The following is a 17212-nucleotide window of genomic DNA, read 5'->3' as shown; positions in this document are numbered from 1 at the left end:
TCAGGTTGGTGCTGGGCATATGGAGATGTGTCAAAGCTACAAATCTCTACTCACAGGAAGCACATGGTCTCGTGGAAGAGACAGACACTATGCACTGTGTTACTAAGAACCATGAACAAAGCACCGGAGAGAAGGAGGCAATTAACGCTGCTCAAAGAAGAGGTGATGAGTAAGTGCTCTACCAAGTGGACAGAGTAAAAAGCATTTCAAATTAAGCAAAGGCAAGGAGGAAGGAAAAGGCATTGATGTATTCATAGAACAGGTCAGGAATGGTTGTAAGGTAAGGTACAGGGTGCAGGGGAGACAAGGGGTGACTGTGACACCAGCCTGGGACACACAGGTGCCTGGACCCCTGTTGTCCATGGCAGTGACAATGGGTGTGAAAGCAAGGCCCAGGCCCAAGCAGGTTCACAGGTCACCACACTTTCTGTGGGGCCTCAAAGGCAGGCCCTCCAAGTACTACCACCATCTGGCAACTTGTCCGGGCCCAGTTCCCCAGCACTCCAAAGAGACAAGCTTGAGGAGCCTGGGTGGGGGACAAGCCCAGCCATTTATGTCACGTATTGGGAAACAGAAGCCCCCAGCAGCATGGTGACTTGCCCGAAACCACGAGGTTACACAGTCGCAAGTGACAGACAAGGGCCACAAAGCGTCCTCTTGTTGCTCCGAAGCCGCACTGAGACAATGAGACAAAGGGGTGCGATGCTGGCTGGCATATACCGCAACAAGAGTTTGCAAACTCCAGAACCAGCCCTCCCTCCCGCCCTTCTTCTCCAACTAGTACCTCCCTGTCGCTCCCTCCTCCTTCACCTCCTCTTCCGGACCCTCCTCTGGGGCCCGCCGGCCTCTTCCGGTCCCTCCTCCTGAGGACCCGCCCCTCTCGCCGGTCCCTTCCCTAAGGGCCCGCCCCTCTTCCGGTCTCTCCCTCCAACAGCCCTTCTCTTCCGATTCCTAACTGAGGCTTGGCCCCCGCCTCCCGTCACGTTGCAGAAAGGCTTGCTCTAGGTAGCCTGTGCCCGGAAGTGACGCTTAAGGCCCTCCCCTGAGGAAGTGACAACAGGAGTGCCCTTGACCGGTGGGGAGGGCCGCGCTGTGCATGCCTCCGCTCTCGCTGCAGGGAGGTAGGAGGCCCGTGGGGGTGGCGCGAGGTGGTGTCAAGGCGGCTGAGGCACTCTGCTGGCGCGCTCCTGTGCGGGCCGGCGGCCGAGCGGACAGAGACCTTGGGCTGGGGGAACTTGCTATCCGGGGAGCCGGGGTCCCTGGTGGCGTCCAGTTCCTTCCACACACACGTTCCTCCTTTTTTAGTTCCCCCCTCCTACCCCGTGCCTCTTCGTTCCTCCTTGAATTGTTGCGGTTCCTCTTTCCTGATCCTTTGACAGCCACCCCCTTTGTCCTAAATTTCCCATTAAAACACTTTGAAAAAAAGTAATCGATAGAGTAAGGACTTCTCAGACCGCCATGGGTTCCAGCGTTGATTCTCATTTAATAATTGGGTTATTTTGGACATGTCACGATTTACCTGAGCCTCGGAGTTTCCCGTATACATCTCTTTTAATGGTGTATTGACTGCCCCTACTCTTCCTGCCTCTTGCCCTCACAGATGGCTCAGCGGCTTCTCCTGAGGAGGTTCCTGGCCTCCGTCATCTGCACGGAGCCCTCTCAGAGTCGGTGGGCACCCCGTGCGTCCAGGGCCCTGCAGACCCCACAGCGCAGTCCCAGTAACCTGACAGTAACACCCAGCCAAGCCCGGTCAATACACACCACCAGAGTCTGTACCACGACCTTTAACATCCAGGATGGACCAGACTTTCAAGACCGAGTTGTCAACAGTGAGACGCCAGTGGTTGTGGATTTCCATGCACAGTGAGTCCTGGGAGTTGGCAGAGGACTGGGGTATCACTCGTTCAGGTATTTGTTTATTGAGAGCCTGCTATGTCTCAGTGCTACATTTGATTCTTCTCATACGTAGACTCATTCCAAAGATTGATGAGACCCAATCCCTTCTCTCAAAGATTAAGTATAGTTTGGCAGGAGACAAACTAGTAAACAATCTTCAGAACTCACTGTGATCGGTGCTGCGAAACACTTACGTTGTGTATCTCACTGCCCGAATGGCCCCGGTCATCTTCAGCTTGGACCAAAGCAGGAAAAATATGACTCCAGCATCATCTGACTTGTGGTGTATCCCAGTTCCTGGCCCGTTAGAGAGTTGATTTTATTTTAACATCTTGCCACCTAACCTGGGAAGGGCTGGCAAAAAGTTATCAGTGCCACCGCAGTGGTGCCCAGGCATGCAGGGGATGGGCAGGAGTTTCTTTCCAGTGCTGTGTGAGTTTGTTTTAGGGATATTTAAATGTCTGTGGCCTTCCGATTGTTGGCCTGGCCTTCATTTCCGGACCTTTGAGGCCTGGCTAGACGCCTGACTCCAAAACTACTGGACAAACCCCTCAGAATGGGGCATCCTGAAAGAAGCCAGAGTTAGAAGTTGGAAGGCCTTTTGCGCAAACCAAACCACTGACAGATTCTTTTGCTTTCTTTCCCATTCTTTCTCTGACTCACTGTGTTGCCTTGGGCGGGCCATGTGGTGTCCTTCTGCCTCCCTCTCTTCACTTTGATAGGAGATAAGGTCTTGCAGACTGGGTTTTTAGGTGTTGTGAGTTCATTAAAATCTCTGAATGCAAAGGGTTTAAAGGCTGAGAATGAAATAGGAGTCACCAGTCGGGGGTTCGTGAAAGGCAGAGCTGTCCTGCCCTCCTGGTCTGATGAGCATACCGGAGAAGGCTTCTAAAATGGATGAAAAGTAGGGTGATGCCTTATCTTCTTCCCCATAAAGGAGGCAGGGGGTGAGTTTGTTCATTCAGTGCCAGGCACTGTCCTTAGTGGCACGTACTTAGAGATGACAGTCTAGGCTTACCATCTAGAGGGGAACACCTGTGTTAGTGCAGTGACGGCAGTTGACAGAGGGCCTGGGGGATCACAGGGTAACCTGGGGCTAAAAGAAGACACTTGGAACACAACCTTGGATGCAGTCCCAGACCTTGCACAAGTCTCGTAACTTGTTTGGGCCTCAGTTTCTTAGGAAGATGTTTTCTTTTCCTTTGCAGGGTTGCGGGTTCTGTGTAGTAGAAGCTGAGAAGGTCCTGGCACAGTGGCTGGCAGTCGTAGATACTCCCTAGCTACCAGTTTCAGTTCCCTTAGTTCCGAGTCCGTGAGGTGTTTGAAGTAACTCTGCAGCTTACAAAGCATGTTTATCCACATTGTCTTAATTGATTTCTCATCATAGCTTCTAGATCCAGAGTCTCGCTTTCAAATGAGGAAACTGAAGCTTCAGAACAGTCAGCTGGTTGGCAGGAGCCTGTCTTTGAACCTAAACCTTTTAACTTCAAATCCCGTGTTCATCTATATGACAGTGTATTTCTTTTAGATATAGTGAAATACGTGAAATAACCTTTCTAAGAGTCTTAGGATGAGGCCCGTGTTTTAGGAATCCAGGACCTGTAAAAATTTCCCAATTGCAGAGTCTCCTGGAGTTACCTGGCATGTCAGCATTACAGGTTAATATCCAAACACTGTAAGCAGAGGTGATGAGGCCAGACAGTCCCTCGGAAAGATGTGGGTCAAGGGAAGGTCCTGGGAAACCGTAGACTGACTGGCGAGCGCTTTTGTGACGAGATGCTTCTCCTTCCCCTTCCGAGGTGGTGTGGTCCCTGCAAGATCCTGGGGCCAAGGTTAGAGAAGATGGTGGCCAAGCAGCATGGAAAGGTGGTGATGGCCAAGGTGGATATCGACGACCACACAGACCTCGCCATAGAGTATGAGGTATGTTTCGGCAGGGGACGGCCACAGGGCAACTGGTGTGGGGGTGCTTGCGGCCACAGGATAGCTGGAGACGTCTTGGGGGCCACCAGGAAGCCAGTAAGGGGGTGTCTTGATTCTTTCTAGAGCTCTCAGGGGTTCAGAGCACTTCAGATGTGACTCCCTTGGTCCTCTGAGCCTCCTGTCTCTCTTCACCGCCTTTAGGCAGTGGGATGTGTGACCACAAACACCAGGTTTTTCTCGGAATCTTGGGAAGTTGATGCCCTCCCTCATTCATGGATTCATCCATCCATCTGTGAGCCCTACGGTGTGCCAGGTGTACATGATTCTGGCGCAACTAAGATGAGCTCCTTGTCCCCGGGGTTGGGGTGGGGGAGTAAAGGGGATGGGGAATGTGTCACGGTAGAGGGACCCTCTGAGCAGAGCCGTGAAGGATGCACGGAGAAGAAGGCAGGGCCAAGAGCACAGCAGACACAGAGACATGAGCTGTTCTGTGCCTGACTGGTTCGTGCGTTCCTTCAGCAGACATGTGTTCAGAGTCCCTTCGAGGCCAGGGCTGTTACTTGGTGGTGAGGATGTGGCAGTGAACAGAGCTGACAGAATCCCTGCCTTTGTGGAGCCTGCATGCTAGTATTTTAGGTTGGGCATCCACAAGCTTGTTCTCTGAAGGACGAGGTGTACATGTTTGAGGCTTTGCCGGGCATTGGTCTCTGTTGCAATACTCACCTGTCTTGTAGCACGAGAGCAGCCGTAGAAAGCATCTAAACAAATGGGCATGGCCGCGTGCGGGTAAAACTTCATTCACGAAAACAGGCAGCGGGCAGCAGGTTTGGCTCGTGGGCCACCGTTCGCTGATCCCTGCTTTAGATAATAAGTGCCGTGGAGAAAAAGAAATCAGGAGGGGGGGTGGGAGTGCTGGGCACAGGGCTGGGGAGGGTTTCCTTTTTTAAAGGGCGGGCTCGGGAAGGCCTCGCTGAGAAGCTGACAGCTGAGCGAAGACCTGGAGGGAGTAAGGACCGAACCGTGCTGCTCTTCGAAGAGCGATCCAGCGGAGCAGACATCCTTTGCAAAAGCCCTGAGGTCAGGGTCACACACGTTTGCGCACAGAACATCAGGGCCTGTGTGCCTGGAGCAGGGCTTGCCAGAGGAAGAGGGGCAGGAGATGCGTGGGATGCGGAGCGTCCTCTGGGCCTCGGAGGCCACTTTGTAGTTGGAGAAAGGGGAGCGGTCCCTTGTGGCTGGATGGCCACGGTGAAGGGCCGAGCAAGCGGTGAGAGGACAGCCAGCTGGGAAGGCCGACTGCCGCCCAGTTGGAAGGGGCCTGGATGGCATTATTCCGGAGCCAGGGTCGCCCCTGGTGGCCTGTGGGCCACATCTGGCTCACTAGCTTGATTGGTCTGGCCCTCAAAGTGTTTTTGTTTGTTTTTTTTTTTAATGCTGAATCAGATGCTGTTATTTAAAACTCAGAAGATTTTACGGGAACGTCCTGATTTCTGGTTCTCTTGAAACATCTAGATCTGGCCAGAGTGAACTACATCCCTCCCTGGTAATAAGTGACGGAAAGAGGTGGCATCTCTCTTTCTCAGAGTTTGGAAGTCCAGGTTCGACTCTCTCTAGACCAGGCAAAGTAGAGATGCCCATCCTCCAGCCAGTCCCTGTGGCAGGAAAGGGATGGGGGCGGGGGTGAGAATAGGGTGGCTGCCCACGGAGCTGGGGCTGGGGGCGGTCACTCAAAGGAAAAGCCGGCTGCGCTGACCAGAGGCAAAGGAAAAAGATGCTGGGCAGGCAGAGCCACAGATGACGGCTGCAGGTGGTTGGGGGGATATCACCAAAGTGAGACTATCCATGGCACTGGGTGACCGGGGGGCCGCTTACAAGGGCTCGAGGGAAGCAGTGAATTGTACTTTTTTTGTTTTTGTTTTCAAAAGCTCTCCCACTGATTGCCCAGTCAAGGGGGTACTTGTCTGACCATTTAGGGGCCCCTAGCTTTCACTGCTTGCCCCTCCCTCCCCCAGAGACCCACGGCAGCTGTGGGAGTGAGGGTGTGGTCTTCCGGTGTGAGCTTAGGGCTGGAGCTTCTGGGCACCCCAGGGTGATGGGCAGGCTCCAGGCTCCCTCCCTCCTGAGCTTCAGCGTCAGGCAGTGGAACTTAGGCCAACACATCCTGAGCACCGTGTCTCAGCAACTGGAGTAGCTGTAAGGATACAAAAAAGAAGAACCCAGTTCCTCCAGCTGTGGCCACACGGGTGGTGAGAATCCCCAAGACCACCCCACCTGCATTCCAGGGAGCCTGCATTCCAGGTGATGTACGGCCGGGCCCTGAAGCCCTGTGGTTACGCCTGGGAAGTGTGTGGTGGGGGAGAGGTCCTCTTGCAGGGTCTTCTCCCTCCGTCCACTGTCCACATAGTACGGCGTCATGTAGAAATTCCTCAAGGCTGCTGGGCCCACGTCCCCTGGACCTGGCCTCCTGGTTTTGCCAGGTCCTGGGCTGATGTCATTGCAGGGTTTAGGAAGCTCCAGTGGGGATTCTTCCTGACCCCTCCCCGACCCCTTTCCTTCCTTCCTTCCTTCCTTCACACCTGTTGTTTTGAAGAGAGTCTGAGGAAGAAGTTTCAGCTAAGAGATCCATAGTGCCTCCTGGGACAGCTTCCTCCGAAGCCTGAAGGCCTTTTCCGAATGGCGGGTGGACTTGGAGAGACTGCTTTAAGTTATTCAGGGAGTATAATTCTTCCCAAGCTCTCCTGCCACCCCCAAGCCCAGCACACACCCTCAGGGTGAGTCTTCCTCCTCACACAGGTTCCTCTTCCCCTCCCTCCACACTCTATGCTTCAGTCAACTGTCCACCCTAGCATTTCACCATCTCCCAAAGGAGAGGGAAGGGAAAGTGGCCCGGGGCCTTGGGGTCCCTCCCACTCTGCACCGCTTGGCTTGGCGGAGTGAAGAGCTCTCTGCTCCCCGTCGCCTCAGGTCCTCTGCTGGGTGCCCCCCAGTCGTTCAGACCCTGAGGAGAGAGCGGATCAGGCTGCGGACCTTCATGCTTGCTTCTGGGGCTTCTGCTGCTCGCCTCACACTTGGAGTTTCATCCTTTTAGTTCTCATCTTACAGAGAATGCCCTTTAAACAACATTATAAAAACAACCAAGTAGCAATAATCTTAGCATAGAAACAAACCACTGTCAATATTTGGGGTACCTCATTTGAATTTTTTATTTGAATTTTTAATGGTCTACATATCCTCATAGACAGTTCATTGAATAGTATTTCAGTATTATTGAAATAACGCATAGCTGGAATGCACAGTACTTCCGTCATTACCATATTCCCTTATTTTGAAAGTTTTCTAAATCAGCACTTTCAAACATGAGTATGACCTGGGATATTGTTAAAAAGCAGATTATGATACAGTGGGTCCGAGAAGGGTCCAAAATTCTGCATTTCTAACAAGCTTCCAGGTGACGCCACTGCTGGGAGTCCAGGACCCAACATCGAGGAGCAAAAGCCCTGAAGCTCTGGGCTGGCCTTCTAGGGGAGGTGCCGTCAGCGAGTGGGTTTGGACAAGTGGATAATGACACGTATCCACCGTTACCGTCTCACACAGAAGAGTTTCACCATCCTAAAATCCTCTCTGCTTGACCTCTCCCCGCCTCTCCGCCTGAACTCCTGGCAGCCACTGATCTTACTATCCGTAGTTTTGCCTTCTCCAGGATGTTACATAGTTGGATTCGATTCTTTCAGTAATAGTTTTTCCAAGAACCCTCCTATATCCAAAAGCTTCTACAAAGCATTTGGCCTTTCTCATTTGAAGCATGAGATCCTTTTAATGCTTCCCCACACATCCCTCCCTGCCCTGCTGGGACTCAATGTTTTTATCTCCAATCCCTTGCTCTTGGGCCGAGGTATAATGTAGTTTGATGTCACGACAGCACCGTCACACAGATCTTGTTTCAAATTCCAGCCCTATCACTTAGTCACTCAGCCTTTGAGCCTCAGTCTTCTCATCTGTAAAATGAGCCCACGTTGAGGCAGGAGTTGATGAGCCAGCACACACAAATGGTCCGGGTTGTCCCTGACACGTAAAAAGCACCTGTATGTGGCTGCCGGGGTGACAGTGACCTTTTCCTTTGTGTTCTGCAATTGGCCGAGGAGGAGGTCACCAGTCTCCTGTGACAACTAGCACTGTGCCCGTCCGCCTGTCCCTCGGGAGGTCCTTTGCATTTCACAAATGGAGGAAATTGGGGTGAGACGGGAGAAGGCCAGGCAGGGACACCAAGCTCAGTGGCAGTGTGGGCTGGGGGGCTGCAGGTTGGTGGGAGGACACACACGCACACCCCTACGCCTCCTGAGTTCCCGGGGCCTTCAGCCAAGCATGGAAGCCTCCAGGTGGCTTCACGAGCAGGAGCTCAGCGCATCTTAGCGCATCTTTTCATCCCTCCTCCGGCCTCTTGGTTCCCTCAGTGGCACCAGAATTGAGAGGGGAGCTGAATTCTCGCCCCACCGCGATCCCCTTACACTTACATTGCCTTTCCAGAAGAATGTGCCAGGGACCTGTGCACTTCCATTTAAGGCAGTCTTTACAGGCACTAGCCCTTCAGATTTGTGAACCAGACTCAGGGTCAGCAAAGCCACATCCTCCTCCTTGGGGGTGAGGGAAGTCCAGTCACAGCCCAGGTATCCCTGAAGTGTCCTAGAAAATCCAGCTTCTCACAGGCCCATGACTCTGTGTGTGTGTGTGTGTGTGTGTGTGTGTCTGTCTGTCTGTCTGTCTCTCTGTCTCTCTGTCTGTCTGTATATCTAGGCTCAAACCTCAAAGAACTCCCTTGATCAGTAATGACTAGATTTTGGTTGTCATGAAAATACAGTTGCAGTGTGTCTGCTGTACACCCAACTACAGCATGGTCTGTGCGTGTGTAAGCACACGTGTGAGTTTACACAAATGCGATTGTAAAGGGAATCATCTAGAATTCTGGAGAAGAACTGAGTCTACTCCAAGCCACCTCAGTGAGCACAGCGTCCTGCTCAGAGGGGGGACGGTAAAAACAATTAGACCACTGCTCAGACACTGAGATACAGTTTTACCTCAGTTAAAGAAGCACAGGACAGCATGGGATCCAGCATGGGCGAAGTGGAGCAGTTCGTGCCTGAGCCTTGGGCCTCAGTTCAGAGCTGCCGGATGTGAGGCCGCTGCCTCCACAGACCAGTAGAGGGCGCAGGAGACTGCATGTGCGGGCCCGGGGGCGCCTCCAGGGACTGCATCCTGGAAGGACCCCTTCTGGGCCTGCAGACGGGGCAGTCATGTGCTAAGCCTTGCACTTTGTGCTATCACACGTGCCAGGGGCGCAAAGGATGGAGCCAGTGGTGGCGCCATGAGCAGGGGCACGTGTGGTGGTCAGCCCACCACCAGGTGGGTCTGCCTGCACATTGCCTCTGGGAAGCATGTCAGCTGCCACCAACAGCAGCCCCAGGGCAGCCTTGAGGGCACCTGAAGGCACTAACAGGGACAGGGACTCTTGTCATCTTACCTGTTGTGTTTGTCCCCAAAGCCCGTTAGAAGAGAGGTGCACAGCCTGCCACATACTGAGACTGGGCGGGTCAGGCCTGCGCTTCTGTTTTGTAACTGACATATGCACAGTCAGAACGTTCCAAATCTTAGGCCTGGCTTCCCAGGGTGACTCATGGGCAGGACAGCACTCAGGACACGTGAAGAACTGGTATGTTTGTAGAAATCGCTACAAATGTAACTGTAAATGTAACTACTTTGTAGTTACAAAGTAACTACAAGTTACTTTGTAGTTAACTTGTGTGTTAGAAAAGTCTGTGTTTATTTTGTTCTGTTTATATAGTTTTTTCAAATGCCATCAATGCCAGGTGGGGAGCCCAGGCAGCAGAATGCGCGATGCCAGAGCAGGTCTTGGGCCTCATTTACATACCACGTGATCTGTACAGGTCCCCTGGGGGAGCTTGAGAAAATGCTTCACAGGCCAAGAATGTCCAACCCCCCTAAAAAATAAATTTAGGTTCACAAGGCTGAGCCCCTCCTCCCACACTGCCCAGTGTGAGTCATTGAATTTCTGGAGCCTGTTAACCATCGTGGCGTGGAGCTGAACGAGGTTGCGCGGGGCCCTGGGTTTTCCTTTTGTGATGTGCCCTCTGTGGCCTTCATTTGTTGAGTGCCCACTGTGTGCCGGGCACCGTGCCAAGTGCAGGGCGCTGTGCTGAGACTTTGCAGAGATTAGCCCGCTCAGCCCCTGTGCCCGCTAATATAAGCCCCAGTAGTATCTCCATCTGCTGATGAGAACACGGACACTTAGAGTGATGAAATGGCTCACCCAGAACCGCCTGAGATTGGCTCAGCCGGCCCCAGAGCGTGAGTTCCTGACTACTCAGCTTTATATCCAAATCTTTAATCCCTGTCCTAGACCTGCACCATAGAAACTCATCCCCATTTCACAGAAGAGGGCGCCAAGGCTCTGAAGTTGGCGTGACCCGGCCAAGGTGCCCAGCTAATGAGTGGCAAGGCCAGGATTCCGATTCTCCTGATCCCCGTGTGCCAGGCCGCCCCTCGGGGCGGTTCTCTTAGCCCCTCAGCTCCTCCCTGCCCACAGCTCTGGCCTGCAGCTGCACGGGTTATTTTAATCTCTCCTGTCATTCCAGCCAAACCACTGGGACAGTGAGTCAGGCACACAGTTGGGGGAGGAAGGGTACTGCTGGGAGCCCACAGTGGAAAAGTTTCTCCAGGAGCGGACCTGCAGGCCCTGCCGTACCCCTGCACAAAGGGAAGGGGGCCCACCCGTGGCTTTGGGCAGTCACTGCCCTGCCTGAACCACCAGCCCTCTCCCCACAGCTTGGGAATAACGGTCAAGAGGAGCTCACCTCTGAGTGACTTGGCCTCCTTTGTCCCCTCCACCTAGGTGTCAGCTGTGCCCACCGTGCTGGCCATCAAGAATGGGGACGTGGTGGACAAGTTCGTGGGCATCAAGGATGAGGACCAGCTGGAGGCCTTCCTGAAGAAGCTGATTGGCTGACAAGCAGGGAAGCGTGCTGACTGCCCCTCCCGCCTGGGCCCCGTGTTCCCGTGGGGACCCCGATAGCACTCACAGCCCTTCTGTGCTGGCCCTTCCCGCCTCCTCCCTCTGTCTGGCCCCCGTGGGCCCGTGCTTTGGAGACCAGGCCTCCAAACACAGGAGCCTCAAGTGCTCCCAACCCAGCTGACCGCCAGGGTGGCTGCCCAAGGAGCAGTGCCGCCGCCGAGCTGGGACAGACGTCTCCCCACCCATTCTCTGTCTGCTCCCTCTAGGGCTGGTCGCCACGCTTCCAGGTTGCAGGGACAGAGTCCCGGGGCCAGCCTGCAGTAACGGCTTGGTCTCCCTGCTCCCTTCTGATCTGAACCCTGGTGCCTGGCTCATCTGCCTCCTGCATTTTTCTTTCCTGCTGCTGTTTTGTAAAAAGAAGAAGAAGGAAAAAAGAAACCCAAACAAGTGAGAGTAATATACATAATTCCTTCATTTTTTTGTAGGTCTGTAATAAAGAACTTTATGTGGTCCCGTCTACCTCCCACTGTGAAGAACAGACCCTGGGCCCTGCACTAGCTTACCGTGTCCACCCCCCACCCCCAGCCCCCAAAGAGCCACCTCCCTCTTTCCTCCCAGGCGCCGGGGCAGCGGACATGTGTTGGGCTGGGGGCATCCTGCAAACCCTTGCCTCTGAAAGGCTCGAGACACTACCCTCCTTTACCATCATCTGGCCCTTCGGTTCACCGAGCAGGAGACTTCACGGAAAGAACTGGACCAATAAAACTAGGGTTTGCACTGTCGACGGCTTCCATTCTGTCTGGGCCCTGGGAGCACCGTGGCCCCTTCCCAGGCTCTGCCCCTGTTTTCTCCTCTGACTCCCACAACCCTCTTGCCCTCGACCAGCTCCTCCTGTGACTAATACCGGTTTCAGTGGTGGCAACTGTTCTGAAGACGCCTTTACATACAAGTAAGGCAGAGGGGTGTCTGTTGTCCCCATTATGCAGATGAGGACACAGAGGCTGTCAGGGTACAGAGCCCAGGTTTCTACCCAGAGGTGGTTGCCTCTGCAGCCTGAGCTCTTATAACTGATCCTCAGGGGGCCTCTTCTGCTGACAGGCCCACACTCCTGCAGAAGCCTGGCCTGCCCCTCTCCCCACCCCAGCCCATTGGGAGGTGGGCTGTCCTTCCTGTGTGTGTGCGCACAGGAACTCCGAGGCCTCAGGGCCAGGCTGTCTGCCCCTTCTTGTTCCCAGCCCCGCCTTGGCCCGTGGAGGAGGGTGTCAGGCACACCAGGCTTACCAGCTGGGAAAGCCCACCCCTCTTCTTCCTCATGTGGCCAAGCTGCCCTTTGGCTCACTTGCCCAGCTCAGATGCCCGCTCACTGGGTGCCAGGCGGCAGGGGTATCCCGGCACCCTTCCCTTTGGCCCTGGGGTGCTGTGTGCACTCTTCTCAGTGTCCTTGGTGTCCCTATTGGAACTGCCTGTGTTACCGCAGGGTCTTTGAGGGGGCGGCCCCAGGACTGCCTTGGGAAGGCTGCTGTGACTGGCGCCAGAGGGCGGAGTTGGCTCAGAAGCAGGGCCTGTGGCTTCTGGAAGGCCGCAGGCCTGGGCTCTGTCACAGGCATGAGGAAGGGAAGGAAACCAGCAGCTGGCATTCGTGGAGAAAGGCCAAGAGCCGTGTGTAAGATGAATAAGAACAGCCAGTACGTAGAGGGTACTTCCTGGGTGCCAGGCCCTGTTCTAAGCACCGTGCCCCCTCCCCCCCCCAGGCAGCCCCACAAGGCAAGCACTGATCATCGCTCCCGTTCACGCACGACACACACTCAGGGAGGGTGGGGATGTTGTCCAAGACAGGAAGTCCACAGGCACCTGGGCTGGCCCTGCGCCTGCACCTCCCCCGCCGCCTTACGGAAGGTAGCGTGTGATCCTAATCTCACTGCAGGCTGGCAAGGCAGGCAACTTCAGCTCATGTTATAGAAAAGGCACTGATGCAGAGTTGGGTAACTCAGAGACGCCCAGCGGGTAAGGGTTGGGACGAGAATTCAGAGCCGGGCCGCCCGACTCCCGAGCCCGGCCGTTCCCGCTGTCCTCTGCCGCTCCTTCACAGCTGCCCACTGCCAAGCGCTTTGCATACACGCTGCCTCCTTTAGTTCCTCTCTTCTCTTGCGAGGCAAGAATTATTTCCACGTTACAAGTGAAGCCACCGGTTCCAGGAACTTGACTTGCCCAAGGTCACGTCTGAAACGTGCCAATGCCGGATTTGAACCCGGGTGGGGGTCTGGCCCCTGTACCCGCCCCGGGCAGGTGTGGAGAAGGGCTGGCAAAGGCCTCTGAGCTGCCCGGAGCGCCCTCTCCTTAAAAGGTGTGCTGCGGGGCGAGGTGCGATGGTGCCGCCTCAGCTGGCTTCTCCGCCTGTGAGGCTGGACGCGGCATGAGTCACTGGCTGTGAGTGCAGAATCCTCAGGGTGATCCCGTCTGACTAATTCCACGGCGCTGATCTCACCAGGACACCGCTGCCTCTGCATCGTCGGCCCCACCGTTGCCCTCTGGGTGCCTCGGGCTCCTGGGCCTGTGGAAGAGGGGTTGGCAGTGCAGCTGTGGGGCCTGGCAGCTCTGCTGGGGTCAAGGGGACACCCCCCTCCCCTCTGAAGCACAGATACGTGCAAAGCCCAGGAAAGGGGGCACAGCCACGGGCTCCCCCTCAGCCCCGAGAAGTCCTGGGGTGTGGCTTCTGTACACTTATTCTCGTAATACCAAGTCTATCCAGTTGATCCGGAGGCGGGGGGGGGGGTGGCCAGAGGTGGAAGCTTCAGTTTGTAGAGTTTATGTTCTCTCCTGTGACCCCTACAGCTCCCCTGCCAGGCAGTTCTCCCCATTACACAGATGAGGAAACAGCGCTGAGTGACATCAGCGGAATGGCCGAGACCCTGTTCCGGATGGGAATGCTCACTACCAAGGAGCCTTAGCAGGTCTTAGAAACATTTGGATGGAAGAACGGTGGTCACTACTGTGGGTTCCCTCTACGCCGATGAACATGGGAGGGAAACTGACCACAGCCCCAAGAAGCTCACGCTCTAAGACAACAGAGCAAAGGGCAGTAGGTCACCCTAAACGAATGTCAGAGCGCGAGGGGGCCTGGGGTAACTTCTAGGCTCTCAGAAGGGCACAGGGAGGCGGAGGCTTGCCCAGGTTGCAGAATGTTTGTGACGAGGACCTGAAGCCGAGTGCCCTGACTTCAGCCAACCCTGAAATGAAGACGAGTCACGGCCTTTTCTTCCCTGGGCTCCAGGAGCGGGAGCGAGGAGGGCAGCCGTGTCTCTGAGAAGGGCAGTCTCCAGGGTCAGGACCTGAGGTCAAGGGCATGTTATTGGGGCCGCGCCAGTGCCCTTCCCAGCACGCCCTGCCTGGGGCTCGGGGCTCGGGGCCAGCTCAGCCCCTACCCCAGCTGTCTGGCGAAGGCTTCTCCGGAAAGTGAAGGTAGTTTGGCCAGGCTGCCGGAAACCCCTAATGTTCAGCCCCTGGGCTGAGAGGGTCCAGAGAACAATGTCGGCGGAGGGCAGGATGCTGTGGACAAGCCGGGCTTCCAGGCATGCTGCCGCAGTTCCTCTCCGCTGCCTGGAACACCGGCTGCAGGCGTGACCCTGAACCCCAGTCCCCAGGCTGGCTTCCATGTCTCTGCCGGAAATCTGGGAGCCTCCCCTCTTCAGCCACCTCCTGACAGCCTTTTGGAAGCTGGGGGCCACCATCAGTCAGTCCACAGTGGTGTAAGTAGGGCCGGAAGCATCATATCTGGGTTCAGACCCTGAACTTGCCACCCACCAGTGGTGGGCATCACCATTCTGAGGCTCAGTTGTCACATCAGCAAAATGGGGATGATGGTGGCTGGCGCTCGCTGAGTGTGTGTCACCTGTGCCATCTCACCGAGCCCTCACAGCCACCCAAGGAGGTAGGGGCTATCATTACCACCATTTTACAGATGAGGAAACTGAGGCCAAGAGGGCTTAAGTAACTCGGCATGAACAGGCGTCAGAGCTCAGACCTGAGCTCAGATGTGTTTGATTCCGAAGTCTCTGTGTTCTTGCCCATTAGCTGTACCATTTTGTCTTTGGGGCAAAGTTTTCCACCATTTTGAGCCCCGCTTGCACCATCTGCAAAGTGGGGCTAATAACATTCACCACGGAATGAGGTCATCCTGAGGATTAGACCTGCTGCCATACCCAGCAGGCTCTTGAGAAATGTCCTTTGCTTTGCTTTTCCCCTCCCCTCAGCTTCCCCCAACTCTAAGCTACATCTTAAACAGGAAACACCAGATTTCCCGAGATAAGAACGCCAGCACCTCACAATGGGAGGGGCCGGTCGCGGTGCCAGGCTGTGGGTCTTGTATTTATTTGGCTCTGTGTCCTGGCTCTGACCCCACCTCCACCCCCTCCTGCTCTAGAGCTCGGCTCAGTGGTGCCTGTGGCTCTGGCAGCCTGGGGAGCTAGGTGGTGACCTCACCCTTGGAGAATGCCCACTGGAATTCACCCTGAGTCTGGTCCCCTGTTCTCCATGCCTCCCGGCCACGTCTGACTGCCCTCTCGCTCAGCCTCTGAGCCAGCTGTCCCCACACAGCCACGGATGGGAGCACCTTTTGTGAGCAAGGGTGCCACTGTTACACAGTTGCTGATTTCTGACTGAGCTGGTTCCCCACCTTTAGCCGGCATCCCGGCTGCCCACAGGCAAGTAGCTGTCCGTCTGTGGTCCGCTGCGTGTCTCAGTATCCGGCAAGCAGGCAATCCGGCATCGGTTCCTTTGTGTCCCACCCTGCCAGGTGTGCCACCCACATCTAAGCCCCCAGCACCCACCTGAGGTAGCAACTCTTGTTACCATTTCACATATGAGGAAACTGAGGCCCAGAGAGGTGGTGTGATGTGCCCAGGACACACCCTGGGAAAGGAGGGTGCGGTGGCCCGACCCAACCCCTCTACCTCTCCCTTTGCCACTGTGCTACCCCCAGGGGGGGTCATAGGACCCCTGTTCTCATGCCAAGAGTGGGGACTTTGGGCGTCTCTTTCATCTACCTCCCCCACCCAGTCCCCGGGCAGGAGGCGGAAGATTGCTTTGCTTAGGACCTACTGCTAAGGCTGGAATATCCTCTCCAGTCCCAGCATGGCAGCTCCACCCCCTAACCTCAGCCAGCCAGTGTGTGTGGATGCCTCTCTGGGCTGCCTGGTGCTAGGAGTTAGAAGTCAAAGCAGAGGAGGACACAGCCCCCGCCCTCAAGAAGCTTACAGCAAGCACATGGATACAATGTAGCCACCACCACCCCCAAGAAGCTTACAGCAAGCACATGGATACAATGTAGCCCCCGCCCTCAAGAAGCTTACAGCAAGCACATGGATACAATGTAGCCACCCCCCCACAAGAAGCTTACAGCAAGCACATGGATACAATGTAAAGTATAAACGCCACAGTAGAAACAAGTAACATTTACCTTCTCGAAGATAAAGCACAGAATGATTGGAAGCCCTGAAAAGGAGCAAATCTGCAGGGCTGTCAGGTAAAGCATTGAGAGGAAGTGAGGTTCAAGAAAGGTTTTGTTGGGACTTCCCTGGTGGTCCAGTGGGTCAGACTCTGTGTTTCCAATGCAGCGGGCCTGGGTTCGATCCCTGGTCAGGGAACTAGAGCCCGCATGCATGCCACAACTAAGATTCCACATGCAACAACTAAGAGTCTGCATGCCACAACTAAAGGTCCCACATGCCACAACTACAGATCCCGCATGCCGCAATGAAGATCCCACATGCGGCAACTAAGACCTGGAGCAGCCTAAGTAAATGAATAAATAAATAAATGGTATTGTTTAGGAGAATTGAATAGGAGTTAGCCCGAGAGGCAAGCAGTAGGAAGAGCATTCCAGGCAGAGGGAACAGCATGTGCAAAGGCACAGAGGTGGGAAAGTACATGATCTATCTGTCCAAGGAGGAAAGCTGGGGATGGAAGGGGCTGAGTGGGGCCCCACCAAGGGGGATGGAGCCAGGCTTTGAATGGGGTCTTGGAGTCACATAGACCTGGTTCCAATCCTAGCCCTCCCCCTCACTAGCCAAGCCTCAGTTTTCTTCATCTCTGAAATGGGGGGATAGTACATAACCTCCTCATGGTTGAGAGACTGACATGCGATAATAAATGTAATGTTAGAACATAGAGCTGTTATGTGGTAAGTATCATGTTAAAATTTTCTAGGCATGTGCATTAGTGTGCTAGGGCTGCCTAACAAAGTACCACAGACTGGGTAGATTAAACAACATAAACTTATTTCTCACAGTTCTGGAGGTGAGAAGTCCAAGATCAAGGTGTCAGCAGGGTTGTTTCCTGGGGCCTCTCTCCTTGGCTTGCAGACGGCTGCCT

At 54.9% G+C, this 17212-nt stretch overlaps 1 protein-coding gene across 1 annotated transcript; it reads left to right on the top strand.

The window, feature by feature from the left end:
- Positions 1 to 1050: 1050 nt before the first annotated feature.
- Positions 1051 to 11608, top strand: TXN2 (thioredoxin 2). The gene is made up of 4 exons (XM_082849559.1): positions 1051 to 1121; positions 1601 to 1863; positions 3696 to 3819; positions 10724 to 11608. The coding sequence occupies exons 2-4, from the start codon at positions 1601 to 1603 to the stop codon at positions 10835 to 10837; spliced, it is 501 nt and encodes a 166-aa protein (XP_082705685.1). The 5' UTR covers positions 1051 to 1121; the 3' UTR covers positions 10838 to 11608.
- Positions 11609 to 17212: the final 5604 nt, after the last annotated feature.

The sequence above is a fragment of the Leucopleurus acutus genome, assembly GCF_964270905.1.
Source record: "Leucopleurus acutus genome assembly, chromosome: 11".
Taxonomy (NCBI): Eukaryota; Metazoa; Chordata; class Mammalia; order Artiodactyla; family Delphinidae; genus Leucopleurus; species Leucopleurus acutus.
The sequence above is the reverse complement of the archived record's forward strand: the minus strand, read 5'-3'. Positions and strand labels throughout refer to the sequence as shown.